At 42.6% G+C, this 27,335-nt stretch overlaps 1 protein-coding gene across 4 annotated transcripts in view; it reads right to left on the reverse strand.

Annotated features, from left to right (window-relative positions):
* The window catches only part of PLEKHG1 (pleckstrin homology and RhoGEF domain containing G1), a 158,530-nt gene that overhangs the window by 18,067 nt on the left and 113,128 nt on the right, over positions 1 to 27,335 (reverse strand). For all 4 annotated transcript variants that reach the window (XM_069954492.1, XM_069954489.1, XM_069954490.1 and 1 more), the window contains 6 exons: positions 7,865 to 7,965; positions 6,817 to 6,886; positions 5,226 to 5,272; positions 3,821 to 3,971; positions 2,686 to 2,817; positions 784 to 966 (listed from right to left, as the gene is read on the reverse strand). In XM_069954492.1, the coding sequence (XP_069810593.1) occupies positions 784 to 966; positions 2,686 to 2,817; positions 3,821 to 3,971; positions 5,226 to 5,272; positions 6,817 to 6,886; positions 7,865 to 7,965 (684 nt within the window). The remainder of the gene's footprint in view (positions 1 to 783; positions 967 to 2,685; positions 2,818 to 3,820; positions 3,972 to 5,225; positions 5,273 to 6,816; positions 6,887 to 7,864; positions 7,966 to 27,335) is intronic.

A 27,335-nucleotide genomic window follows, 5' to 3' on the forward strand; every position in this document is an offset into this window, starting at 1 on the left:
TGTGTACTCACTGTATATACTGACAGCACCTCCCTGTATTTACTGTATATACTGACAGCAGCTTCCTGTGTACTCACTGTATATCCTGACAGCAGCTCCCTGTACTCACTGTATATCCTGACAGCAGCTCCCTGTACTCACTGTATATACTGACAGCAGCTCCCTGTGTACTCACTGTATATACTGACAGCAGCTCCCTGTATACTCACTGTATATACTGACAGCAGCAGCTTCCTGTGTACTCAATGTATATACTGACAGCAGCTCCCTGTGTACCTCATAGAGCTAAAATCAGACTCCCCTCCTCCGGGCTGTGCTGTCCTGCTCCATGGTGATGCTGTCCATAAGATGGCCGACATAGGCACATAAAGGTGATATACAGTGAGACCACTTACTAATACGGTACACTGAACTATTTTCCTAAAAAGTGGCCGACCCCTTTTATAGTTTGGGCGAACCTGCCGGACTGGACTTGCTGATCCCTGACTCCTATATGTGGTAGTTAGATATGTGTTATACATAGAATCATTACAGATTAGATACAAGGAGGACATGGAGCCTACATATCAGCATATCTATGACATCTGTCTCCCATATTAAGCAGTCTCCATCCTCGGACACAAGCTTCTGTCATGTCCTCTTTACTAATAGTTGTTTTCGGCTGTGACACGAAGCGCTTCATGTGACCGCTGAATCACTGCTCGGCTGTCAGAGCGCCACAAAGGAAAGCTTGTTACAATGAATGAGATGCAGCACGGCCAGCTCTCCAGAGCCGTGACCTACCAGGATATGGGCTTTGTATGTGTAAGAGTCGTCTCTTTTCTTTGTGATGAGGAGCAGCCTGTCAAAGAGAAACAAAGTGCGCTCGTTCTTGGCTCGCTGGAAACGAAATGTGCCCTCCAAAACGAGCTCCCCATAACTTGTCAGGTCTGGTCCTTTCCAGTTAGTGAGAAGGCTCTGGATCTCCTAAGAGTGAAAAGAAGAAGTGGGGAAAAAAATCACACATTATGGATAAGAAACAATACATACAGCTATAGAATATTGAGGTACTGTATACACTCAAAGACAATAAAATATAAATAAAAACAAAAATCATTTACATTTCTGATCATCCTGGACTTAGGAGTCTAGTGGGCGGTTCTATCAGTGACTGTATTCCCTGTAGAGTGCCAGAGTGGCCCACCAGAGGACCGGAGAATCCTCCGGTGGGCCCCCAGCTTTAGAACCTGCACTAACACTGACTGACATGTTGATTCTCACTGGTTCTTCATTGGTGGGCCCCCAGCATAATTCTGTCTGGTGGGCCCCAGATACCCCAGTCCGACACTGTCCCTGTATAAATCTGCATATAGACAATTAGTAGGGAGACCCACAGAACCATGTGATAATCCACTCCATTCATCCTGCTTTATGGCAGGCTGCCTGCAGATGACAGGTTCATTTTATTGTGTAACTTTTGACGTTATTGAAATGGTGTAAAATTTGATTGGTTTTAATTTTGGTATTCAGACCCCCATTGATTGCTGTGAGGGTGGAGAGAAGCTCCTAGCTAAGCGCTTCTCTCTAAAAGTGGTGGATTCTATAGTAAAGAGACCATCTCTGTAAAACCAATCTTATGCAGTGAGAGGAGAGATCTTGTATTACACCCCAAAAGTTATACAAATCCCCAATATACACTTATTACGGGAAATGCCTATAAAGTGCTTTCTTCCCTGCACTTACTACTGCATCAAGGCTTCACTTCCTGGATAACACGGTGATGTCACTTCCTGGATAACATGGTGATGTCACTTCCTGGATAACATGGTGATGTCACGACCCGACTCCCAGAGCTGTGCAGGCTGTGGCTGCTGGAGAGGATGATGGCAGAGGGATGCTCAGTGTCCCTCCAGTGCCCTGTGTCCCTCAGTGTCCCCCTGCCATCATCCTCTCCAGCAGCCACAGCTCACACAGCTCTGGGAGTCGGGTCGTGACATCACCATGTTATCCAGGAAGTGACATCACCATGTTATCCAGGAAGTGACATCACCATGTTATCCAGGAAGTGACATCACCATGTTATCCAGGAAGTGACATCACCATGTTATCCAGGAAGTGAAGCCTTGATGCAGTAGTAAGTGCAGGGAAAAAAGATCTTTATAAGCATTTCCCGTAATAAGTGTATATTGGGGATTTCTATAACTTTTGGGGGGCAATACAATACTTTCATAAAAATTTTCACCGGACTTCTCCTTTAATATTATTATATTATATATGTAAATCTCCAATTCTTTATTCAGCCATCACTTCTTGCGTCTATTATTATTTCAGTTATGCTTTGTTATGTCGATCTGATTTACAAATAATTTCATAACATTTTACATAATTACAGAAGCCAAGTATAAAGCCTTTCAGGGAAATTGCTGACAAGTTCTCGCTCGATAAAAATCTGAGTGACTGCAAGAGAGTAGAACACGGCCGCTGACCCTCATTATTATGTGTGGAAGCTGGAAAATGCTGATCTGCCGCGTCACCTCCGGCCAACTCCGTCTAATTACTAACAAATTTGTATTCATAAAATATATATAATTCACAAATGGCAGTACAGGACATAAAACGTGTGTGTGTGTATGTATATATATATATATATATATATATATATATTACACACACACACATATATAATCTTTCTCTATCTGTGTGTACCTGCAGTCTGATGTCATGTTCATGTTTCCGTTTCATGTCATTAATGTGCCATGCAACTCGCTGCATCGTATCAATGGCATCAAGGACAACATCAAACCCCTCTGTGTCCTTATCCAGGTGGTTGGAGATCTCCTAAAATAGTGGAGAAATAAGATTATTATTATTATTTTTCAGTGTATATTATGCAAACACGATTATTGACGAGCAACCCTAACAGTTTTCCAAACTAGACTAAACAAAGCTGCCGAGTGTGAGATAATATAAGGGCCCGTTCACCCTATGAATTTGGCGCGGAGATTCCGCTGGGAAACTCTGCCCCCGCTTATTCTGCGCCGAATCCCTCCTGCTATGTCTTTGGATGGGAGAGTTTGCGCGGCGCTGCTCAAAGAATTGACATGTCAATTCTTTTGAGCGGAGAGTGGAGGTGTGTGAGTCCTCTCATTCAAAGGGATTCAGTGCAGAATCCACGGGCGGAGGTTCCCCGCAGAATCTCCGCGCCGAATCCGTAGTGTGAACGGGCCCTAACAGACAGAACAGTACAGAAACACTTTGGTGAGCTGTTATATCCAGTTTTATGGCCCTATTACATGGGCGATTATCGTGCGAAAAATCTTTATATTGTACGATAATCGATAAAAAAAAGAGTCAAACACCTACAGTGTAGGGAAAGCAACAAGGAACATGGGGAACAAGAGCGTGCTTGAGGTTGGCTCATCTCTACTAACTTCTTGTAGATCAATAATGGATGAATAAAATAAAAGAATGAATGAATGAAATAAAATACTTAATATGTTCAATGTATTTCTGGCAATACATCAATAAGGTTTTATTTTTCTTGCTTTATACTGTACACAAACGATAAGTCTACGCCAGAAGATACGCCGTTGTCCTCAGCCTAGGTGGAAGGTGGAATCTCCTCAAGCTTTTAGCAATAATAATAATAAGCAAACAAGGACTTGCCTTAGGTCATCAAAACCATAAGCCCATGTAATCAAGATCGTGACTTTCCCTGCCGGCCACACCTAGTAACTGATCCCAAGCCAAGCCGGCTCTCCCGCTCAGCCCCGATTTATATTTGGCCAAAATATCTAGATTTCATCCATCTTCCACTAACCGCTCTCTTGTGAGCACTTACATGCAGCAGCAGATGGTACTTAAGGATTCTTTGAACAGGTTTCAAAAGGTAGGACCCCAGAGGAAGACTATGTTGTAGGACTTCTTGTCTTTCTCTGAAGAATTTTGCAAGGATCTTGTTTCTCATGCATTCTGTTAGCACAGCCACAGACCTGCAAATATACAGCAATTGGTTAAGTTATCTATTTAAAAGGAAACGCTGGTGATTCCCCCCCCTTTCAAATCAATTGGTTTATTAAAGTTATACAGATTTGTAATTTACTTCTATTTAATAATCTTGAATATTCCAGTACGTATCAGCTGCTGTATGTCCTGCAGGAAGTGGTGTGTTCTTTTCAGTCGACACAGTGCTCTCTGCTGCCACCTTTGTCCATGTCAGGAACTGTCCAAGGCAGGAGTGAATCCTCAAAGAAAAAGTTTCCTGCTTTGGACAGTTCCTGACATGAACAGAGGTGGCAGCAGAGAGCACTGTGTCAGACTAAAAAGAATACACTACTTCCTGCAGGGCATACAGCAGCTGATAATTACTTAGAGACTTTAGATTTTAAAATGAATGTAAATTATGGTGCGTTTACACAGACAGATTTATCTGACAGATTTTTCAGGCCAAAGCCAGGAACAGGCTATAAACAGAGAAGAGGTCATAAAGGAAAGACTGGGATTTCTCCGCTTTTCAAATCCATTCCTGGCTTTGGCTTCCAAAATCTGTCAGATAAATCTGTCTGTGTAAACGCACCATTACAAATCTATACAACTTTTTACACCAGTTGATTAAAAAAAAAAAAAAGTATATATTTTCTTTTTGCCAGAGTACCCCTTTAGGGTCTGTTCACACGTACAGACTCGCAGCTGAAATCTCGCTGCGAGTTTAGCTACGAGTCAAGGTCCTAGCAGGTCCCAGTATGTAATGCCGCCGCCCCCTTAACCCCTTCTGCTCCTGTCTGGCTCCTGCTCCGCTGTGTATATAAGTTACCTCTCTCCTTGCAGCGCGTCCTGCTCTCCCGCCCAGCCAATCAGTGTGTTGCCCAGCTGCAGCCACTGATTGGCTGGGCGGGGGAGCAGGACGCTGGGACCCGTGCAGGAGAGAGGTAATGTATATACAGACAGCAGAGTGGGAGCAGAAGGGGTTAAGGGGGCGGCGGCATTACATACTGGGACCTGCTAGGACCTTGACTCATAGCTGATCTCGTTGCAAAAGTCGCAGCAAAATTTCAGCTGCGAGTCTGTACGTGTGAACAGACCCTGAATCTATATAATATATATGAAGCAAAGTAAACAAAGAACCATCACAGTATTAGACAATTTTCAGCATCCAACATCGTCAAGTTAATATTCCAGAATCAGCAACTAAACACAAATTTCTTGTAAACAAATTGGCGCTAGACAATGAGAATGAACAGACATACCTTGGATAGTTGGTGCAGTATTGTGTATAGATGTGAAATTCTTCACTCTGAAAAATATAGTTATATAGTCATTAGAATCATATCTCATCATTTTTTTTCTATCTACTCAATTTTTCAACAAATGGTAGCTTACAGGATAACCCAGGTAGTCCCCAATTAGAGTAAGGATGGGTCCTAGGGGTCCTTTTACACTGCCCGATATGGGACTGTGCAAGGATGCAAGTGATCAATACCTGACAGAGTGTATAGACAACATAGTAACATGGTCTACGTGCCTGTAGAATAGAGGATTTCTTTTTTTTCTAATCACCGAAAGAAAAGCTGAAGCTGAGCATGTTCCCTTCTGGTCAGGATGACATTTCTTCCAAGCAGTTCTGATATATTCCTTAGCGTCTTCCAGAACTTGCCATTGTTCAATTACCCATTGACCTCCCTCACATATATCAGCCGGCTGCTACAAATATGTACATAATGGTGGAGTAACATGGTACAATAGCATGTACTGCAATGTATAACCTGCACGGGCAATCTTTCATTCTTGCTAGCTAAGGGAGTGTTAGGAACACTATTCAAATATATTACATTTTCTGCTCAGATATACAGATGAATGAAGTGTGACAAACAGGAAAAGAACACGTATGGTAATGTTGCTGTACTATCTTCTCTTCTTCAAAAATAACAAAAATAAATAAAATGAAAATCATGTTGGAAATAGAGCTGTGTACCTGATCTGTCTCCCTTTGAGTACATCGCTAAGCAACATTCATATACGAATGGTGATCAAAAAGTTCCCTCTTTTTGGGGATTCATAACAGATCTGTCAATCACTTCCTTTAAGAATAAAAATGTCTTCTGACCCCAGAAACCAGTCTTAAAGTCTAAGCCACTAAGTGTTGCATTTCTCTGCAATTTGTGGTTCACTACCTGTTGCTAGGGGAGATCTGTCTCTAGTGACCGACACGATAAGACAAAACAAAGGTGGAGGCATGTGCTTTCTGCAAGAGAGAGCCTGAGAAAGCCTGGGCTGTGTAGTTACAAACGGAGCAAGTCTGCTTGCTGAGGATGGTTGACACTGTTCATCAAAGGTAAAGCAAGGCTTCCCTCCCATCTCTGACCACCCATAAGGCTCACAATAACTGTCCCTAAAAGCAAGTTTGTCTACTGCTTTATGTCCACAGAGCTGCAGTGTAATCACAGCCCCTTTAGCTATTCAGTGATTCGTGTAACCCTTTCATTGCTGCTTCACTTTCTTGCACTTCTGCTCACACGGCACCTTGCACATCCAAAGCATCAGCAACCTCTTCTCCCCCAACATGCCTTCTATAGTAGTGTACTGTACAGATCATCCCCCAGCATATGTTGACTAGTACAATATCATGTGCGGTAAGTGAAAGGAAACATTTAAAATTTTTCTTATCTAAATGTGCTGTGCAGTTGGCTATAATGTCCTCTTGCTAACTATTTCAGGCTGAGTTGCTTTTTTTTGTAGTTCTATTGAGGATGAAGGTTAATGGCTACAGAATTACCATGTTGTGTGGAAAACTTTGTGTGTAATGTTTATCAGTTTGCTAAGAAACATTGGGAACCTTACCTTTGAAACAAAACATTCTGCAATTGCAACCGGGTCATTGTCACAATTTTCAAGGTCTTGGAGAAGTTCACTAAGGGGACAAAATTACAAAATTACAATATTGAACCATTCTAGAAATAAATAAATAAAAAATATTATAATATAATAAAAAACAGCTGAATATGTGATAATATTATAAGTTACTGTACAGTATAGCAATCGGCATGTGGTATATAATGTATAGTAACTGTATAACCCTGATAACACAGCAGCGGATATGTGATATATAAGTTACTGTACAGTATAGCAATCAGCATGTGGTATATAATGTATAGTAACTGTATAACCCTGATAACACAGCAGCTGGATATGTGATATATAGGTTACTGTACAGTACAGCAGCATGTGGTATATAATGTATAGTAACTGTATAACCCTGATAATACTGCAGCTGGATATGTGATATATAAGTTACTGTACAGTATAGCAGCATGTGGTGTATAATGTATAGTAACTGTATAACCCTGATAACACAGCAGCAGTTTGTAGATACAGGATGGAGCTGCAGTGTAGTACAACAGGCTAGAATAGAGAAGCAGGGCTGCTGTCAGAGGTCTGTTTGGTCACATGACAGCAATGGGGAAGGGGGTGTGTTCAGCGTGGACCAATCAGGAAAGGACAGAGACTGCAGGGAGTATGAAGGAATGAGCAGGGCAGATGTGGGCACATACATGCAGCGCTCTCTCTCCGGGGAGAGAGGGGTTATAGCTATGAAGAGATTACCTCCACAGTCCTGTCCCCTGATGTAAGCCCCAGCCTGAAGTGGATCTGCTAAGATTTGGAAGGTGAGGTGAGACCACCCTGTGCAGTCCGTTCCCCTCCCCCAACTCACCCTCCCACCCAGTACAGGGAGCTCTTAAATCAAACCAATGCTCTTAAACCAAGTTACAACTTTGAAAAACTGTGAGCTCTTAAACCAAGTTACTCTTAAACCGAGGTACTACTGTATATATATCATACACACACTCACTGCTGGTATGATGGATCCTGAAATTATTTATCAACAAACCTGTTGAAATTGTAGATATCTGGTATATTTCCAAAGAGAGCCGATCGCTCCTCTGCTCCTAAGGAAAGTCTTGTCTGGTCAGAAATGCAGTTGAGATAATCCTGTAGTAAAAATAAATAAATAAATAAATAATAGCAATTAAAATTGTAATTCAAAGTATAAAGTTGTGACAGAAATGCTGAAAAGATCAGTGTATTACTTGTATCCGTCTGTTCAGCCATTCTCCTAATATGCAGGAGAATAAGACTCTTGCCACTCCCCCCCCCCCTGCGCTAATTGACAGCTGTCAGCCTATACACAGCATTGATAGATAACGGCCAATCAGTAGTTGTGGGCGGAGTTTTGGGCTTCTCATGAATATCCAGGACTACTGGGCTCATGCACATAATGGAGAGGACTACTTATTGTCCATGTTATTCAGGAGGCGATCTCTGGATCAGCTGCACAGAACAATGTAAGTGATACATCATTCTGTTCAGCTTCTCTGTCACTAGTTTGTGGTACCCTGAGATAGGACGCCATAAACCTACTGACAGTCTCTTTAAATGGATGAAGATGATGATGAATGCAAACACTGACATAGCCATGTACTTCTCAGCTGAATTTAGTAACAAGTAAAAACCAGACCCTGTCATATAATGTTAGCCAGCAAGATAAAATATCAAGGTTTTCATGTATCACATTTAGTTACATTGTTAATAAGAAGACAAGTGTCCATCAGGTCAACCCCACTATAGGGGTCAAAATTTGACCACATCTTCCAACCCAGTCTAACGTGTTCTTCCAGCCATAGGTTATCATCTGATCTGTGACTATTCTCATGGGTGACCTCCTCTTACCTTTGTTCTGCCTGTTGCCTGTATTAGAGATATAGTCTTTTTTTGACCCATTTACCTTTATATATCTTGTCTTTTGTCTCTCCTTTTAAGGGTTGTTATATAAGAACTTATCAAATACCTCTCTACTGCAGAGAAAGCCTGACATAGAACTGAAAGCGAGAGCTGTTGCAGTAGCAAATCCCTATAGAAAACCTCTCCTGCTCTGGACAGTTCCTGACATGGACAGAGGTGGCAGCAGAGAGCACTGTGTCAGACTGGAAACGATTATTGAGCTGTGTAATAGTCTCAGTACATGATCACTGCTCACTTACAATAGTCATCAGCCTGTGTAATACGGCTCTAAGGGTGGTATTACACGGGCCGAGCAGGGCCCGATAATACCTGTAAACGAGCAGCGATCTGCTAGATCGTTGCTCGTTTACTGGACCTATTACACGGCCCGATAATCGTTTGACAATAGCTGCAAGGACATCGTTACCGATGTCCTTGCAGCCCTTGCTAAACTGGCATACATTACCCATCCACGTTCCAGGGCTGCTCCTGCGTCGGCTTCTCCCGGGGGTCCCGCGCTCTCTAGCGTCACAGCAGCCTGTCAGCTGGTAGGCCGCTCAGCCAATCACAGGCCGGGACCGCCGCGGCCTGTGATTGGCTGAGCGGCCTATCAGCTGACAGGCCTCTGTGACGCTAGAGCGGGCGCGGGACGCAGGGAGAAGCGGACGGCAGGAGCAGCCCTGGAACGTGGATGGGTAATGTATATCGTTAGTCGCCGGCCACGCACCGCTATTACACGCAGCGGTGCGCGGTCGGCGCCCGACGAAAATAGGTTCTAACCTATATCAACGATCAGCCGATGATCGTTGTCATCGGCTGATCGTTGCATTTATTACACGGAGCGATAATCGGCCAAATCGGGCCAATTCGGCCGATTATCGTTCCGTGTAATAACACCCTTAGGAACATACATATGGGTTGCGCAAGCAAGACGCATCATCAATAAATGCAAATATGGGTTGACTCACAGATACCTAAGCAGCCAATCAGGCTTCTCTCTAAATTTGGCCCATTTTTTGCACCAAAACCTAGGTCTGCCATAAAATTCTTGGGTACTCTTGGGATGGGGGGGTCTGACCATGTAAGTGGCTATGCTCCAACTGCCTAAAGAAGAATTACATCTGTACACTAGGGTGGATTAATTAAGGCTGGGTTCACACCATGTGTTTGCAAAAAACAGATGGAAAAACGGATTCAATTTTATCTGTTGCTCCATTGAGTAAAAAAAAAAAAAAAAAAGGGATAAAAAAACATCAGTTTTTTTAACGTACACAAAAATAAGGTAAAGTACATTTTTGTATACGTTAAAAAAAAACGGTTATGTTTAGATCTTTTTTATTTTATTTTATATAATGGAAGTCAATGGATCAAAACAGACGCACACAATTGCATCCACTTTTCCATACTTTTTTTTGCAAAAACATAGTGTGAACCCAGCCTAATTAATAAATTACGATCCTGGGATCTCCCAGGTCCAGTCCACAGAAATTCACCTTTTAAGAACGACCGGCTCCTTTAAGTGATTAATACAAAACAAAATGCCGTCTATTGTGATAACAAAGATGTTCTCACCGCTCAAACATTTTTATTTCACCGTGTAAGCGTAAAATGCAACTTTTTAAACATTTATGTGGGAAACAGAGAACTCCGCATTTTCCATCAACAAATCACCGTTCGCTTCACCTCCTTTGGTTATATAGTATATACTTACACCTGTGAGATTCTGCCTGAAGCAACTATCTGCTCAAGATCCCGCGCCTGGATGGGAATTATATTTGCAAAGCAAGTCAAAAGAGATTCCCCCAGGGCAAGAGTCCTAGAGATGACCCGGCTTCTTCTATCATACCGGGTAATAGCAGGAGATGAATAGGTGAAAGGGAAGACAGATGACATATTCCGAGATACAACGTAAAATAACAAAAAACACAGCGCTACAAAAAATAAAATATATTTAGGATTCAGTTTCACATAGACCAATAAACTAAGTCTGGAGGTCTGATCACTTGTATCATTTAGCAACGTCCGCTCACAGACTACATGGCTTTGTCGCTTCGTACACTATTTATATAGATTGAGCCATCTGTAATATGTTTTGTTACTGGCGTTACGAACACATTTTATTTATTTTATTCACAGTCGCTGTATACATATGTAACTGCACGCTGATCTGTTTCCTGGGAAGTTATGTGCTAACAGAGTGGTTAAGATTTTTTTTTCTTGTGATGTATGATGCTTAGCGACTCCCCGCGGTGACTTATAAAGGGAGGTCACAGGGTTCCCCTCTCATACTCTGAAAAGGCAGATGAAAAGCCCTGCATTTATCAGACAGTCCCTTAAAGGAACATTAAACCTTCACACTGTTGTGTCTTTTTTTACTCTCCTTTTAAAGGGAAACTATTAGCAGGTTAGAGAAATCCAACCTGCTGATATGTACCTATTGCACAGGAGACACCAAGGTGGAAGGTATACCTTCATCCTCGGCACTATACCAGTTCAGTTATTCTTTTGCTCCACGGTTCGCTGAGACCCTTAGCAGCACTGCCCACACCCATAGCGCTCATCCAGCCCACCCCTTTCTAATGATAATAAATGCAGCAGGCCAAATTGGAGCTACAGGGGCAAACAGTGCTTCAAATGGGTACCCCAGTGCTCCTAAGGGTCTCACCGGACTGTGGTGTATAAGACTAACTGCACTGGAACGGCACCAACAAGGAAGATAAGAGACATACTATAATAGACATACCATCCTCCTTGGTTCAATAGGGACATATCAACAGGTTAGACTCTTCTAACCAGCTGATAGTTCCCCTTTAAGGTTATCCATTTGTACAGGGGAGCAGTCATTTTGGGCTGAGGAGATGTCAGCTACTGTTCTGCAGGCAGGCATACATAGATCATACAGGGGGGCCTTGTTATGTAATAACTAATGTGCTGGGTGTAGAAGTCCTACAGGGTGTGTTTGCACGTTTAGGTTTTTAAAGGGGTACTCCAGAGGGGAAAATGTTTTCTTTAGTCACATGTAATTGTGCAGGCAAGGTATCAAGAGGCCGGTTGCCTGCCGCCATCCCCACTTTCTTCTACCGCTAGATGTTGAGCTGCCTCTATCATGTCGCCTGCCGCCATACTGTACGCTGTCCCTGCTGTGCTGTACAAGTGTGCTGTGGTGAGCTCCCCCTGGTGGCTGGGAGCAGCCATATCGCTTGCTCTGTCCCTGCTGTGCATGTGAGATTATGAATTCTTTTTCATGGAAAAATAAGACATCCCCTTAAAATTAGACCTAGCGCATCTTTGTGAGCAAAAATTAACATAAGACACTGTCTTATTCTCGGAGAAACGCGGTATTAGGTCTGAAGGAGTAATGGGTCTCCTGAGTTTTTGAAGGCCGGGCATTATTTCCTGGGAAAAAAATGAGAAATAACTCTTCTTCAGAAATAAGACAGTGATGCCACTCGAGTCTTCCCTATGGGGTAGAGAGACATTGCGGCCAGTATCCGGTCAGCTGAGATGATCCGATCATAGAGATCTCTAATATAATGGTTGTACTTTAGTCGTAAGTACAAGACATGGAATTTCAGAAGTGCTTGTAGGAAAGCTGACAAATAGAATGGGAGGCAGCTGTGGGTATCCCACCCCACGGAGACATAAATCTCATCCCTGCCGGCAGTCTAGTGTGGCCCCAGCACCACCTGTTTTCTACTTGAACTCCTTCATGTAACACCTCAAGGCAAACAAGTCCCCCCCCCCCCATGTCTGAAGAACATAAATAACGCTTGTGAGGGCGTCTTAAATGACCACTTAGTACAAAGGAGAAGATGGCGAGAACATCATTATCAGCGAGAGCAGCGAGGTTAAAGATACAAAGATTAGAGATGGAGGGAGAGGAACCAATTAGGAGACAATACAGCTTGTAGTTAGGGATCCATTTCACTACAGGAAGTGGGACATGCTGAGACACCGGATAGGGACCTCCTTGTCAGGGTGCACTCACTCTCATCTTACAAGATCCGCAGTTTGTTTCTTGCTAAAATATTTAACCCTCAACTAACAGTGTATAGTATATATAGAACAGGGATGGGGGACTTTCGGCCCTCCAGCTGTTACAAAACTACAATTCACATCATGCCGGGACAGCCAAAGCTTTAGCTTTGGCTGTCCCGGCATGATGGGAATTGTAGTTTTGCAACAGCTGGAGGGCCGAAGGTTCCTCATCCCTGACATAGAAGATGCAAAGAAAACTATTAAAGTGAACGTACCACTAAGACCAATGACAATGGTCGGTGCCAGTGCGGAGATCCTGGGGGTGCGGTCCGTTTTCCAAAACACTGTTCGGTTCCCGCCAGCTTCTTCATATGCAAACTGGAGGCGGGCCTGGCACCCCCAGTGTACCGAGTGTATTTGCAAATAGCATGGGGTGGTCTGGCAACTATGAGCCCTTACACTCAAGGCTGACCTAGGATGTGTTTACACAGAGATTTATCTGACAGACATTTGAAGCCAAAGCCAGGAAACAGATTAAAAAACAGAGATCAGGTCACAAAGGATCTGGCTTTGGCTTCAAAAATCTGTCAGATAGATCTCTCTTTGTATATGCACTATGCAACAATTAGATAAATTAATTAATTCGTTAATCAACTGGTGCCAGAGATTTTTAAATTACTTCTATTTAAAGAACTGATTCCCCCCCCCCTTTCAAATTAATTGGTTTAATAAAGTTATATAGATTTGTAATTTGCTATTTAAAAATCTTGAGTATTCCAGCACCTATCAGCTGCTGTTTGTCCTGCAATAAGTGGTGTATTCTTTCCAGTCTGACACAGTGCTCTCTGCTGCCACCTCTGTCCATGTCAGGAACTGTCCAGAGCAGCAGCAAATCCCCATAGAAAAGCTCTCCTGCTCTGGACAGTTCCTGACATGGACAGAGGTGGCAGCAGCGAGCACCATGTCAGACTGGAAAGAATTCCTCTTCCTGCAGGACATACAGCAGCTGAAAAGTCCTGGTGAACAACCCCTTTAATACCAAGTAGGCAATGCAAGGAAACCTGTTCGATCCCCGTTCCACCAGACACTGTATAAACATCACGCTCTCTGCTTAAACAGCTGCAGAAGGAAACCCGTAGAATAAACAGATCAGGATTACAGAGGACAATGACTTCACACTAGTATTTCCTTCATTTTTACTGTACGGCCGTCTGGTCTGTTCACACATTGCACCGAGACAACCGTGATCACATTTTTAAAAACAAATTAAGTAGTCGTCCAGACTAAATCCTTCTAAACTTTGCTATAGCTACCGAAGGGAAAACAGCCCAAAATGACATTAACAGCAACCCCATAAACTATATAACTATCACCACTATATAACCTATAGGGTGAAAGCAACTGGTTGCCGTGCTTTCCCAATGTAACATAGTATGCCACGCTCATGTTGGCATTACAGCTGGCATATAAATACTTGTATTAGATATAAGCGTGATGACTATGCTGGTTCTGCAGAGCAATATAATGTTTAAAGAGAATCTGTCAGTAGGTTTCTGCTGAACAGAATGATGGATCACTTACATTGTTTTGTGCAGCTGATCCAGAGATCTCCTCCTGAATAACATGGACAATAAGTAGTCCTCTCCATTATGTGCATGAGCCCAGTAGTCCTGGATATTCATGAGAAGCAGAAAACTCCGCCCACCAGCTGCTGATTAGCAGTTATGTATCCATGCTGTGTATAGGCAGTCACCTGTCATTCAGCAGCAGGAGGGCAGGGGGAGGGGTGTGGCAAGAATCCTATTCTCCTGCATATTAGGAGAACGGCTGAACACAATGATGTAAGTAATACACTGATATGTGCAGCATTTCTGTCGCCTTTATTTAAGGTGGAATAAACCTAGTGACAGAGTGCCTTTTGGCACATGATGTGTTCACATTTGGTGAGGAAAGGCGTCAGTCTTGTTATAATCACAGCCACAGAGAACGTTCAGGATCATTCAAGGGTGTAGCTAGGATTCACAGGGCCCCATAGCAAAAGATTTTAAGCCCACCCCCACCCCCCTCTACTCCAAGCACAACACAAAGCACTGCACTGTTTTTACCTAAAAGGCCCCGTTAGGAGTAATTATGGTAAAATACATAGGTGTAGGAGTAGACTACCTTCTGCTTAACCCCTCATATACTGCAGTGTGTAAGTGACCTCTGCACATTTTCCTACTTGATTGTGGCAGCTGGAGAACAGAGGTCAGGGGTTATCAGAGGAGATCTCTTTGTCTTCTGCTTGTTAACCCTTTGTTGTGTTGCAGCATGTAAGTAAACATTGGGTCACTTACACACTGCAGTACATAAGGGGTTAAGCAGAAGGACACACGCTCTTACCTTCTACCCCATGCCCCCCTCCAGCATGGGCCCCATAGCAACTGCCTACCCTGCCTCTATGGTAGCTACGCCACTGCGACCATTATATGGTTTATCTACCCTTATAACCTGGCTTTCAGAGTAGGCTACAGACCAGGTTTGCAGGTAGTCCCACTGACTGAAATATAATAGCAGTTTCATCACAAAAATGGCGCAGTTACAATTGTCTTGCGGAAACAAGGAAGCTTTATTACTAAGGCATTGCTCTGTTTTTAAGCAGTCAACTAGACACAAGTTCTGCAGAGTTTGAAAGGTCCACTTACATTTGCAATTCACATGAGCCATTTTAAACTCTAGACGGACAGCCAGAATGATTTTATAGGCCTCGGGTTCAATATTGTAACAAAAGCTCCTGTCGGGCCTCACGCAGTATGCGTGTAACACGACTCCCGCTCGCACTAGGTGGTTATTTTCACTACATGTAATGGAAATCCTATAAAAACACAATATTTTGACTGTGGTTGCCCGGCACTTTCATGTTATTCCCTCTTATTCGGAAGTTCATTCTCTGGGTATCCAGAAATTCCTCATTCTTTAACGCAGACGGTCTTGGTTAAAAATACAATAAATAAACAACGACACATCCCCTTCCCCCCCCCCAATAACACATAGGAGCAGGAGATTTTTTTTTTAGCATTTGCCGATTTGAATCTTAAAGACTTAAATAAAAAAAAAAAAAAACTAAATCAGTACTAATAAAAGTCACTAATAAAAAGAAACCAAACTATTTATTGCACAGACTGTTGGAAAGAATAATGGAACATGTATAATATATATTATTTATAATGGAATATGTATTATATGAATTATTTTTTAACCTTTCCTATAAGTGTGGTTTCAGTCCTTCACGTAGGAGGTGCCTGCTGCTGCCAGATGCTATTCACTGGGGTGTTATAAACTTCTATAGTTTTTGGTCTTTTTTTATTTTAATGAAAGGAAACCCAATCTCTGACTTCAATGGTCTGTGTTCCCTTACCGACTTAAGAAAAATAAATAAGAATGTAGTCTGCTCCATATTTTACAAGGGCACTTTGTATGTCCCTATCAGGCTTGTTTCACCCAGGAATGTTAAAGGGGTTATTCAGAGTTACAAAAGCACGACCACTTTCTCAACACTCTTGTCTCCAGTTTTGGTGGGTTTTGCAATTTAGCCACTTTCTTCCAGAGACAGCACCGCTCTTGTCTTCAGTTTGGGTGGGGTTTGCAATTAAGCTCCATTGCAAAGTTGCAAAACCTGCACCAAAACTCTAGACAAGAACGGTGCTGTCTCTGGAAGAAAGTGGCCATGTTTTTGTAACGCAGGATAACCCCTTTAAATCCCAGCCTGACTGCACAACTGGTGACTGAAAAGCACAGCTGATCTGAAACACGGTCAGGCCCGGCCCTGGGGTAGTAATACTTTTGTGTAAAATCGGCCTGATCTAGCAGATCAGCACTGGTCTATAGAGCCTTTACATGCTCAGAAGAGGAACAGAAGAGGTTCACGGGCTGTGATATCAGTGACAAACTCTCAGGACAGCGCGTACGGCCTTTGATAGCATCGGCCAACGCGGGAACAAGAAGACTGGCACCAAAGTGCAGGAGGCTGTCTGGCACAGAATAGTGGAGGGAGGAAGGGGTGGTGAGGCGTGCCAGAGTGCGGCATGAGCACGTCACCACCACTCCTCTTTGACACTTGATTACAGTGGAAGATATGAAATTGTGCAGCACCCCGTCCCCCAAGAGCTAGGGCAAAGCTAATCTGCTAACTAGTGAACTGTTACTTAAAAGGGTACTCCAGCGAAAAGCTTTTCCCAGTAATTGAAACACATTATAAAGTTATATAACTGTAATATGCTTCAATCACCCATCTGCCCCCTTCCCTATCTTTTCCCCCCTCAATCCCCCACCAGGATGTAAAGTAAAATCATTATTACCTAATGACTGTTGACCCCAGGAAGCCATTTTGTGACAATGACATCATCAAGAGGGAGGTGGGTCTAAGCCCTGTTAAGCCAGCCTCTCTGTCAGATGACTCAGGTTGCTCAGCTCTGATTGGCTGAACAAGTTGTAAGCTATCTAACAGTTTTACAGAGTCAGACATCACAGGAGACAAAGTGCATCATGGGAAAGCCCAAACCAGGAAGTAAAGAAAAAATGAAGACACAAACTGGAGCTTCAGGGATTTGCAAACAGCAGGAAATTCAAAGGGAGGGATGGTAAATGTAAAACTATGTTTGATTGATTGTTTTTCTTTATCGGCGCTAGAGTACTCCTTTAATGCACACTGTCATCACCTTGGGTCAGCTCCAGGTGCTCACAGATTCCCTTTAAATAGTAAGAAACATGGCAATAGCATATATGTGCGGCAGAGACTCTGGTTGTCACTTGTCTGGGGATCTGAACCTGTTTCTGGTGATCTCCCATGTGAATCAGATATTTCAGACTAAAGACTATAAAGCCAATCTTATATGTTACTTCTGATCTGCACCCACAGATAGCTACGTACTCAATATAAAACACTACAGTATAAACCCTATAAATCATCCGGTTAATGGTTTACAGAAAGCCTCCAATAACATTCATATAGAGACTCCCTCTAATCCATGAGAATATACACAATAAGAGTTACCAGCTGTTCTGTAGCCATCATGGTACACTGGGCTATCTCCCATATAAAAGCTGCCATCTCTATGGGATTTCTCCGCTTCATTGGAGCATTGGTTGGTAAGAGCCGTCCGGGGAGGTTTATCTCCCACTCCCTCAGCCGCACAGATGGGCAAAGCTCTTATTAAGTGAAAACATCGGGTCAACAAACTCATTACACCTCCCAGTCACATGCGTGTGCTACAGCCCTGTGTATAAACCACATATTTATTAGCAATGGGACTGATAGGATCCTTGGGATATGAGAAAACCTTTGGAGAACGTTTCACTTGCTTTCCCAGGACAGGATATGGTCCAACTAACCACATGGTTCTCCCAGTGATAGAGTCATGTGAATGAAGCGAATCCCAGTCCAACATCGGAAATGTATTCTGAAAAAGCTAGAGCCAGGAACTATAATAGGAAGAACATGGAAGTATATTGACAAAAAAATAAATAAATAAATGGTCGGTACATCCTTTACCACTGGTACGTTTGTCTATGTTAGATGTAGGGGGAATGGCTGCTTCCATTTGGCTACAGAACTCAGACATCCCATCCCGTGAGTGATTTAAAAGGAATCTGTCAGCACCCGGACTGGACCCGAGGTGCTTACAGTGTAGTATAGGTGTCTGCCCCTTGTGTGTATGGTCCTGCTCTTCTGCTCTATGGTGCATGTGCAAACGGCGTTACCAGTAGCGCACCCCCGGAGGGAATCGTTGTCGCAGATGCAAACTGGCAAGTTGGCACGCAGCCCGTACCAGCAACGGCGCATGCATGCAACTATGTGATGGCAACGGGGAGCAGGAGGCAGGCTAATAGGTAAATATGCATGAATATGGGAAGGAGGAAGTAGTGGTGAGGCAGGCCGGAGTGCGGCACAAGCCATGCCACTACTCCTTTTTTTTACACTTGGTTAGAGTGCACACAAGGGGACACACACCTATACTACACTGTCAGCACCTCGGGTCCTGATGGGCTTCGTTAGGTTCGGCCAGCAGCTTGTCAGGCTGTCGGCTTTGGAGTCTGCGCCGCTCCTCCCCAGGTGCTGGGAAAAGCTGTATCCAATCCTGGGACACTGGGAGAAGTTTCCCAGGACAGGATACAGCATTTCCCGACACCTGGGGAGGAGCGGCGCAGACTTCAAAGCCGACAGCATGACAAGCTGCCGGCCGAACCTAACATAGCGCTTTGCTACTATCCTATTGTAAATTTGGTCATCTCTAAATGGAGCCCCTTTTTTAACAACATGGAGAGATGTGCGGCCAACCAATAGTTTTTTTGGTTTCCAGGTGGATCAGTTGGTCTGATACATCATTTTTAACGTGTCTCTATTTTATCTATTTTTGTATGATATTTTGATTATATATTATATATTTTGATATCATTTTGATAATAAATCGGCTTAGCTTTTTTTTTTCTGTATGTCTGTTCATTAAGGGCCGTGTTACACGGGGAAATTATCGTTTAAATTCAAACGATCTAACGATTTTTCAAATGATAATCGTTTCGTGTAGTAGCAGGCAATGATTAAAAAACTAACAAGAAATCATTGATCATTTGATCGAATCTGGACCTATTTTCATCGTTGATCGTTCACAAATCATTCGAACATTGTTCGGTGTAATATGTTGTTCGTTTGTTCCCTGGTCTATCAGCAAGGAAAGGATGAGCACAAGAACGGCCATAAGTAGCAATCATCGTCCGGCGTAATAGGGTGAATGTTTTAAGATTGTTTTGCCATAGCGGTCATTTGAGATCGTTTAAAGCGACTCTGCACCCACAATCTGACCCCCCCCCCAAACCACTTGTACCTTTGGATAGCGGCTTTTAATCCAAGATCTGTCCTGGGGTCCGTTGGGCAGGTGATGCAGTTATTGTCCTAAAAAAATACTTTTAAACTTGAAGCCCTTGCCAAATGGAAGTATCTGTGCCCTAACTTTGCACCACCCCTCCGTCCCTCCTCCCCACCCTCTTTATCATTAGGAATGCTTCAGGCAGATTGCCTCCTATTCCCCACCTGTGTCGGCCCAGCACATGGGCTGGATCGTTAAGGACCTGTGCAATGTTCAGCATGGAGAAAATGTTTCAGTGGCATTCCTAATGATGAGGAGGGTGGGGAGGAGGGACGGAGGGGTGGTGCAAAGTTAGGGCACAGATACTCCCGTTGGACACAGGGCTGCAATTTTGAAAGTATTTTTTTAGGACAATAACTGCATCACCTGCCGAACGGACCCCAGGACAGATCTTGGATTAAAAGCAGCTATCCGAAGGTACAAGTGGTTTGAGGGGGGGAAAAGTCAGATTGTGGTTACAGAGTCACTTTAATGTTAATCGCCAGAAAATCGTCCCATGTTATACCACCCTTAGAATTGCTTAGAGTCTTATTTACACTCTTGAAAATATTCCATCCACTTTTGGTCATTATGTGGTGGTTCTCTGGTTTGTTATTTATATTTTTTTTTTGCATATTCTAAGTTTTTAGGGGGCAATGTATTGATGTAGACTTTTGAATGAGTACTCCATCTGATTATTTTTTTTCCCCTCTTTGAGCTCAGTAATTGTTGGGTTTTGTGGATCTATCAAACAGCCTGTGCCACATAAAAAGTTTTGAAAAATTACTACTAACCCAAAAACACTACAGAAAAATGTTGCAGACAAATGGCCTTGTAGGTTTAGGGTTTTACATTTCCTACTGACTTTCAGCTAACACAATGTTTTTTGTTTTTTTTCTCATTAAAAGGTAAAAAAAAACACCTGAAAAATGTCAAACTTTTTTTTCTTCAGAAAAACACCATGTGTGAAACCCCCCATATAGTGACACAAAAAAGCAATATATCTTGATTCTGCAAGCTCCTGACTAGGGATATTAATGTCCTGCATGTTCCACTCCGCTCCAGGGTTCAGACGTGTAAGATTTCCATGACCTCTGCCCTTGGTAAAGTTTTTCATTTCTCAAACGTTTCCCACAGTATTGAGAAGTCTAGTTCAAAATCAGAGTCCAATAAAACGGCCTTCATCTTGTCCACACCTGACCGCCGCGCTGACCCGTCACCTGAACAGCTGCTTCACTTTTACGGCCAGTTAGTAAAATGTCTTTTTTACTGTCAATTATTTTAAACTTGCAATTTCACTTTTCTTGAGCGGAATCCTAATTGTTCCAGATTTACTTAAAAGGTTTTGTGTCCACGTGGCGGCCATTTTTACTTTATTCCATTTAAAAGCTACAGCGTCTATATAGCTCTATAATAACAGAGCAGACAAAAAGCTGTTGAAACATCTGAGGCTATGTTTACACATTGCAGTTTCATTGCAGTACTGCGTTTCTGTGAAGACATTGCAGTGCAGTGACACTACAATGTGTGTGAACATAGGCTTATCGGCAAATTGTAATCCAAGACCTTTTGCGTCAGCAAATCAATTTTTCATTTAAGACATACGGGATCAATAATAAAACTTAGTAGTGAAGATTAGAGATGAGTGAATTTACAGTAATACCGAAGTGAACACCCCAGTTTCCCAGGACTGGATCCAGCTTTTCCCAGCACACGGGGAAGAGCGGCAGTCAGTTATAAGCAAGCTGATACCTGACATTATGTCAGTACAGTAGCAAGAAGATTTAAAAGGGTTGTTCTTTCAAATCAACTGGTGCCAGAGATTTGTAATTTACTTCAATTAAAATATCTCAAGTCTTCCAGTACTCATCACCTGATGCTTGTCCTGCAGGAAGTGGTGTATTTTTTCCAGTCTGGAGAGCAGGAGAGGTTTTCTATGGGGATTTGCTGCTGCTTTGGACAGTTCCTGACATGGACAGAGGTGGCAGCAGAGAGCACTGTGTCAGACTGGAAAGAATACACCACTTCCTGCAGGACATACAGCAGCTATACTGGAAGAGTGGAGATTTTTAGAAGTAGATTACAAATCTCTGGCACCATCTGATTTGGAAGAAAAGTTTTTGGGTGAACTACCCCTTTAAAAACTTTTTTGTTTGAGCTCCCAGCATCATAATGATACACAATGCTGGGAGTTCCAGTAATCTGTTCCATATATTCAGACACGTGCGCGGAACATGTGCATGAGGCCTTACAGAATTCTATATTCTGATAATGGAGAGAGTTTATTGCACTGTAAAAAGAGCCTAAGGAACTTGCAGATGTCGTGCGCCAAATACAATAAGCTATTTATATTCATTTGTAGTGTTCTTTATTTTACATTTGGTTTCTGAAAGCTGATTTTTTTTTAGGGGCATTTACAGGCCAAATGAACACTGTCCCATTTGTTGCAGATTCACGAATGTTTATTCTGGGGATCATAAATTCGACATGAAACTAATAGCCGCAAATCCAGATTCCACTGGTAGCATCTTAATATACAGTGGGGTTTTTTTTGTTGTCAACCTCAACAATAAGGACCCCCTTACATCAAATGATTATTAATAATAATAATAATAATAATATTTATTTGTATAGTGCCAACAGATTCCGCAGCGCTTATTTAAATCTATAAATACATTACAGGTTATATATTAAATTATACAATGAATAAATTACAATAACAAATTAGTGACCTAATCCTACCTACCATCCCACGGGAAGGATGATAGGTGGAGATGAGGGAGGAGATGTATGGAGAGGCAGAGTTGTGGAGAGCGTTATGGGTGAGGGTGAGGAGTTTGAACTGTGTTCTATATTTAATGGGTAACCAGTGCAGTGACTGGCACAGAAGGGAGACGTCGGTATAGCGGCTGGAGAGGAAGATTAGCCTGGCTGCTGCGTTTAGGATAGACTGGAGAGGGGAGAGCTTAGAGAAAGGAAGACCGATTAGTAGGGAGTTACAGTAGTCAAGACGGGAATGGATCAGGGCGACAGTCAGAGTCTGAGCGGTGTCAGTGGTGAGAAATGGGCGGATTCTGGAGATGTTTTTGAGATGAAGATGACAGGAGCGTGTAAGAGCTTGGATATAGGGAGTGAAGGATAGGTCAGAGTCTAGCATGACCCCCAGACATCGAGCTTGATGCACAGGAGTTATGCTAGTACCACCATTATTGGGCTTACTTGGCCAATTATATGGCCGATAATCGTTTGGTGTCTGTTAATGGTGCGTTTACACGGAGCAATAATTCGCCCAAACCATTAACGATTTCGTAGTAACAATGTGTTTTTTATAACGATCAGCACTTAGACGGAACGATTTATCTTTGGAAAAATCATTATTACAATCGCTCATCTCACACATAGGGTAATTCTGTGAAAGACTGTTTACACGAAGCGATCTGCGAATTTTTACCGAACGACCAACGACGATTTGAGAATTGCTCAAATGTGAACGTTAACGCGAAAATCCAAACGATAATCGTTTAGTGTAAACGCACCATAAAATACCACAGTCAGCCGGCATGCATGATCTCAGCTGATTGTAGTCTTTCAAGGGGTTGAGAAATCGTAACAATGACAGCGACGCTCTGCTGCAAGTCACCCAGTGTCATTCAAGTGGCAGGACAGAAGCAGACCGCCACTCTCTTCAATGTGCAGCTTCTGCAATGTGCAGCTCCTGCCCCCCCTCCCCCCACCCCTTGCTGGCTCCGCACCATCAATGCGTGTGTAATAGCACAGGCAGCAATAAGCCCAATGACAGCCTATACAAGTAAGGTTGGGTTCACACTACATTTTTTCAAACAATTTTTTTCATAGGTTTTTGCAAAAAAAGGGATGGAAAAACAGCTGCATTTGTGTGCATCCATTTTTCCATCGACTTCAATTATCTAAAAAAATGCATCAAACGCATCCTTTTATAACGTGAACAAAAAAACAGTCTACCACATTCTTGTGTACGTTAAAAAAAAACAAACAAAAAAAAAAACAACAACAGGCGTTTTGATCCTATTTTTATAGTGGAAGTCAATGGAAAAACAAATGCATTTTTTTTTTTGCACAAACATATGGTGGAAAAAAAAAACAGATTGCAAAAATGTAGTGTGAACCCAGCCTTACTTAGGATACGCAGACACAATATAAGATACTTTGCAAGATATTTCTTAGCCATATGGTTAGTAGCAAGGATACAAGGACACTTCAATAGGAGTGCACCTGTGGGCATCAAATATACCTTAGCTAAACTGAAATTGGTTTCCCTATAAAAACTTTATTTATTTACTCCCTAAATGTTCGTGTAAATGTCTATAGCAAATGGTTAGAATGGCACCTGGATATTTTTGGATGTACGCTGCATTACAGGACACATAGTAAACCTGGTAAAGGCTGGCACGGCACACATGGGATTTGTATTTGTGAGACAGCTGGACCACCATAGGCCAGCAGACCAGAGAAGCGCACAGCCACTAATGCGAGAGCAATTACCAATTCTCCAAAGCATTTTTCATCCTGTCATTGAGTTCAGGCGGAGACCACCCTTGTACTACATGCAAGAAGAGACTAAGGAGTAACAGATCCTACACAATCCACTCTCATCTACAGCTTCACTTGTTAGGTATTTGGCAAAGTACCAGAAACATGTCTGACACGGAGAACGTAGATCATAGCAGAATGCTGACATCTGCAGAATCACTAGGCAACATGTATTTTGCCTGCATGTGCAGAAGGCTGTAAGAGAAGTAAGTCATTGGATAAACCCACATATGTCCAATGTGGACAAGTACTGAAGCCCTCTACTGTAAGCATTGGTACCATCTTCCTCCATATTTACTACTTCTAGATGGTTCTCATTTAAAGGGGTTATCCAGCGCTACAAAAACATGGCTACTTTTCCCCCTCTCTTGTCTCCAGCTCAGGTGTGGTTTGCAATTATTCTCCATTTACTTCAATGGAACTTAGTTTTAAACCCCACCCAATCTGGAGACAAGAGAGGGGAAAAGTGGCCATGTTTTTGTAGCGCTGGATAACCCCTTTAAAAGGAAAAGTTTGGTGATTTCTAAAAGCCGGCAGCCTGCAGGGGGACTTGAGTACAAGTAGGAACTTACCTCTCCCCGTGCCCGCGGTGAGCAGCTGGAGTGGCTGTGGCACCCTACTGGGAGTCATTTCCCCATGACGTCCCGTCTGATGGACTGGCCACTCAGCCAATCAGTGACTGGAGCGGCGCCCTGTCCCAGTCACTGATTGGCTGACTTGCCAGTCCATAAGCGGGGTCATGACATGGACACCCTGTAGATACTGGAGCCTGGCAGGGTCCCATGGCTGCTCCCACTGGGCACGGGGAGAGGTAAGTTATTACTTGTATTTAATTTCCCCACTACTCCAATGTTGGTTATGTTAAAACAGCCGGTCTTGATATAACAATGGACGTTATTTGCCCTTAAATGAGAGCCATACAATATAAAAGACGATGTGGGAACATAGGTTTAAGATGATCATGGTGGAAAGACAAGGTATTTTGAGGCCAATCATACTCTATATGACTGACTATAACCAGGTTTACAAGATCTGGTATACATTTGTTTTCCCTGCATTGCTTAGGCGTCTATCTCCAGCTCCCGTATTGTAATACATGTCGGAGGAACACATCTCCACTTCAATGGCCATGGACAAAAACATTGCCTGCTTCCCGATCCAACATCAGGAATCTGGAAACCACCTAGCAGTTATGACACGTAGACTTTTATTTCCTTAGAAGTGAGATCATAGTTTCAGTGTGTAACACAATGGAGTTGATAGCATTCCGTTTCATTGTTCAGTGTTTGCACAACTCATTTCTACCGCATGAGCCACAAGATTTATATCTGCACATGAGCCCCAGAAATTTTTCAGACCGAAACATTTTTTTTTAAAATTTGATCTCAAAACAGGAACAGACAAAAATACTAAGAAATGATTGAACAAAAAGTTAAAAGGAGTACTGTCATTTAAAAAAAAAAACAAAAAAAAAAACTTTTTGACATTGTCAGCCCCCCGACGATCACTAGGATCAGTGAGAAATAGTTCTTTCCCTGCTTTGTCATTATAGAAGTAGATGGACTTCTATAGAAGGTTTGTGGACTGACAGCCATCTGCTTCTCCCTGTTGGTTCTAGTGATTGGACTGGGTCATAGGGTCCTTTTACACAGAAAGATTATCTGCCAAAGATTTGAAGCCAAAACCAGAAACAGACTATAAACAGAGATCAGGTCAAAGGAAAGCCTGAGATTTCTCCTCTTTTCAAATCCATTCCCGGCTTTGGCTTCAAATCTTTGGCATATAATCTGTCAGATAATCTTTCTGTGTAAATGGGCCCTAAAGCCCCCGACTATTTAAAGCATTTGACATTTCTCTAAAACATGTCAATATATAAATATAATTTTTTTTTGTGGACCTGTACACTTTACACTTCAAAGAATATTGGCCTACACAAGAGCAAACACATTAAAAAAAGGAAAGGGTTTTCTAGAAGTTCTCCATTACAGCAAATGATTCATGTGCAATGTAATCACTTAGTTGTGACTAGAAGAACATAGAATGTGACGGTGTTCACACACCTTTAAAGGGGAACTATTGAACCTTATCAATTTAGAATTATAAAGTAATGAGATTATTGAAGTATGCTAAAACTTTTCACAGTTCAAAGAGAGTCTATAATCCAGAGGCATAGTTAGGCTATTCTTCTTCTGCAGCACTGACCAAGTTTGATGCCCCAGCCCGCTGCTTAATGGAAAAGTCCGGCGAAATTTTTTATTAAAAGTGTTGTATTGCCCCCCAAAATTTATACAAATCCCCAATATACACTTATTATGGGAAATGCTTAAAAAGTTCTTTTTTTCCCTGCACTTACTACTGCATCAAGGCTTCACTTCCTGGATAACACGGTGATGTCACTTCCTGGATAACATGGTGATGTCACTTCCTGGATAACATGGTGATGTCACGACTCGACTCCCAGAGCTGTGCGGGCTGTGGCTGCTGGAGAGGATGATGGTAGGGGGACACTGGGGGACACTGAGGGACACAGGGCACTGGAGGGACACTGAGCATCCCTCTGCCATCATCCTCTCCAGCAACCACAGCTCTGGGAGTCAGGTCGTGACATCACCATGTTATCCAGGAAGTGACATCACCATGTTATCCAGGTAGTGACATCGCCATGTTATCCAGGAAGTAAAGCCTTGATGCAGTGGTAAATGCAGGGGAAAAAAGCACTTTATTAGCATTTCCCATAATAATTGTATATTGGGGATTTGTATAACTTTTGGGGGGCAATACAATACTTTAATAAAATTTTTCGCCAGACTTCTCCTTTAAAGAGTGCCTGTCACTATGACCGCTGCTGCATCAGTGGTAAATTTGACTCTGCATCCAGTAGTTTGGGTATCCATAGCTACGAACATACAGTGAAGGAAATGCACACGACTCCCATTCTGATCCAATAGGGCAGCGCACGCATTTCCTTAACAGCGTGTCCATAGATCTGGAAACCCAAACTACTGGGTGCATCGGCAATAGTGACAGGCTCTCTGGGGTGCTTTTAACTTTTGTTATTTTATTTATGTTACAATAAACTTCTACGTTTTATTGGAGCTGTGGAATCTATAACCAGTCACTTAACTCTGTAAATACTTTAGCCCCCACCCTGGC

This window comes from Dendropsophus ebraccatus, chromosome 15 (genome assembly GCF_027789765.1).
Source record: "Dendropsophus ebraccatus isolate aDenEbr1 chromosome 15, aDenEbr1.pat, whole genome shotgun sequence".
Classification (NCBI taxonomy): Eukaryota; Metazoa; Chordata; class Amphibia; order Anura; family Hylidae; genus Dendropsophus; species Dendropsophus ebraccatus.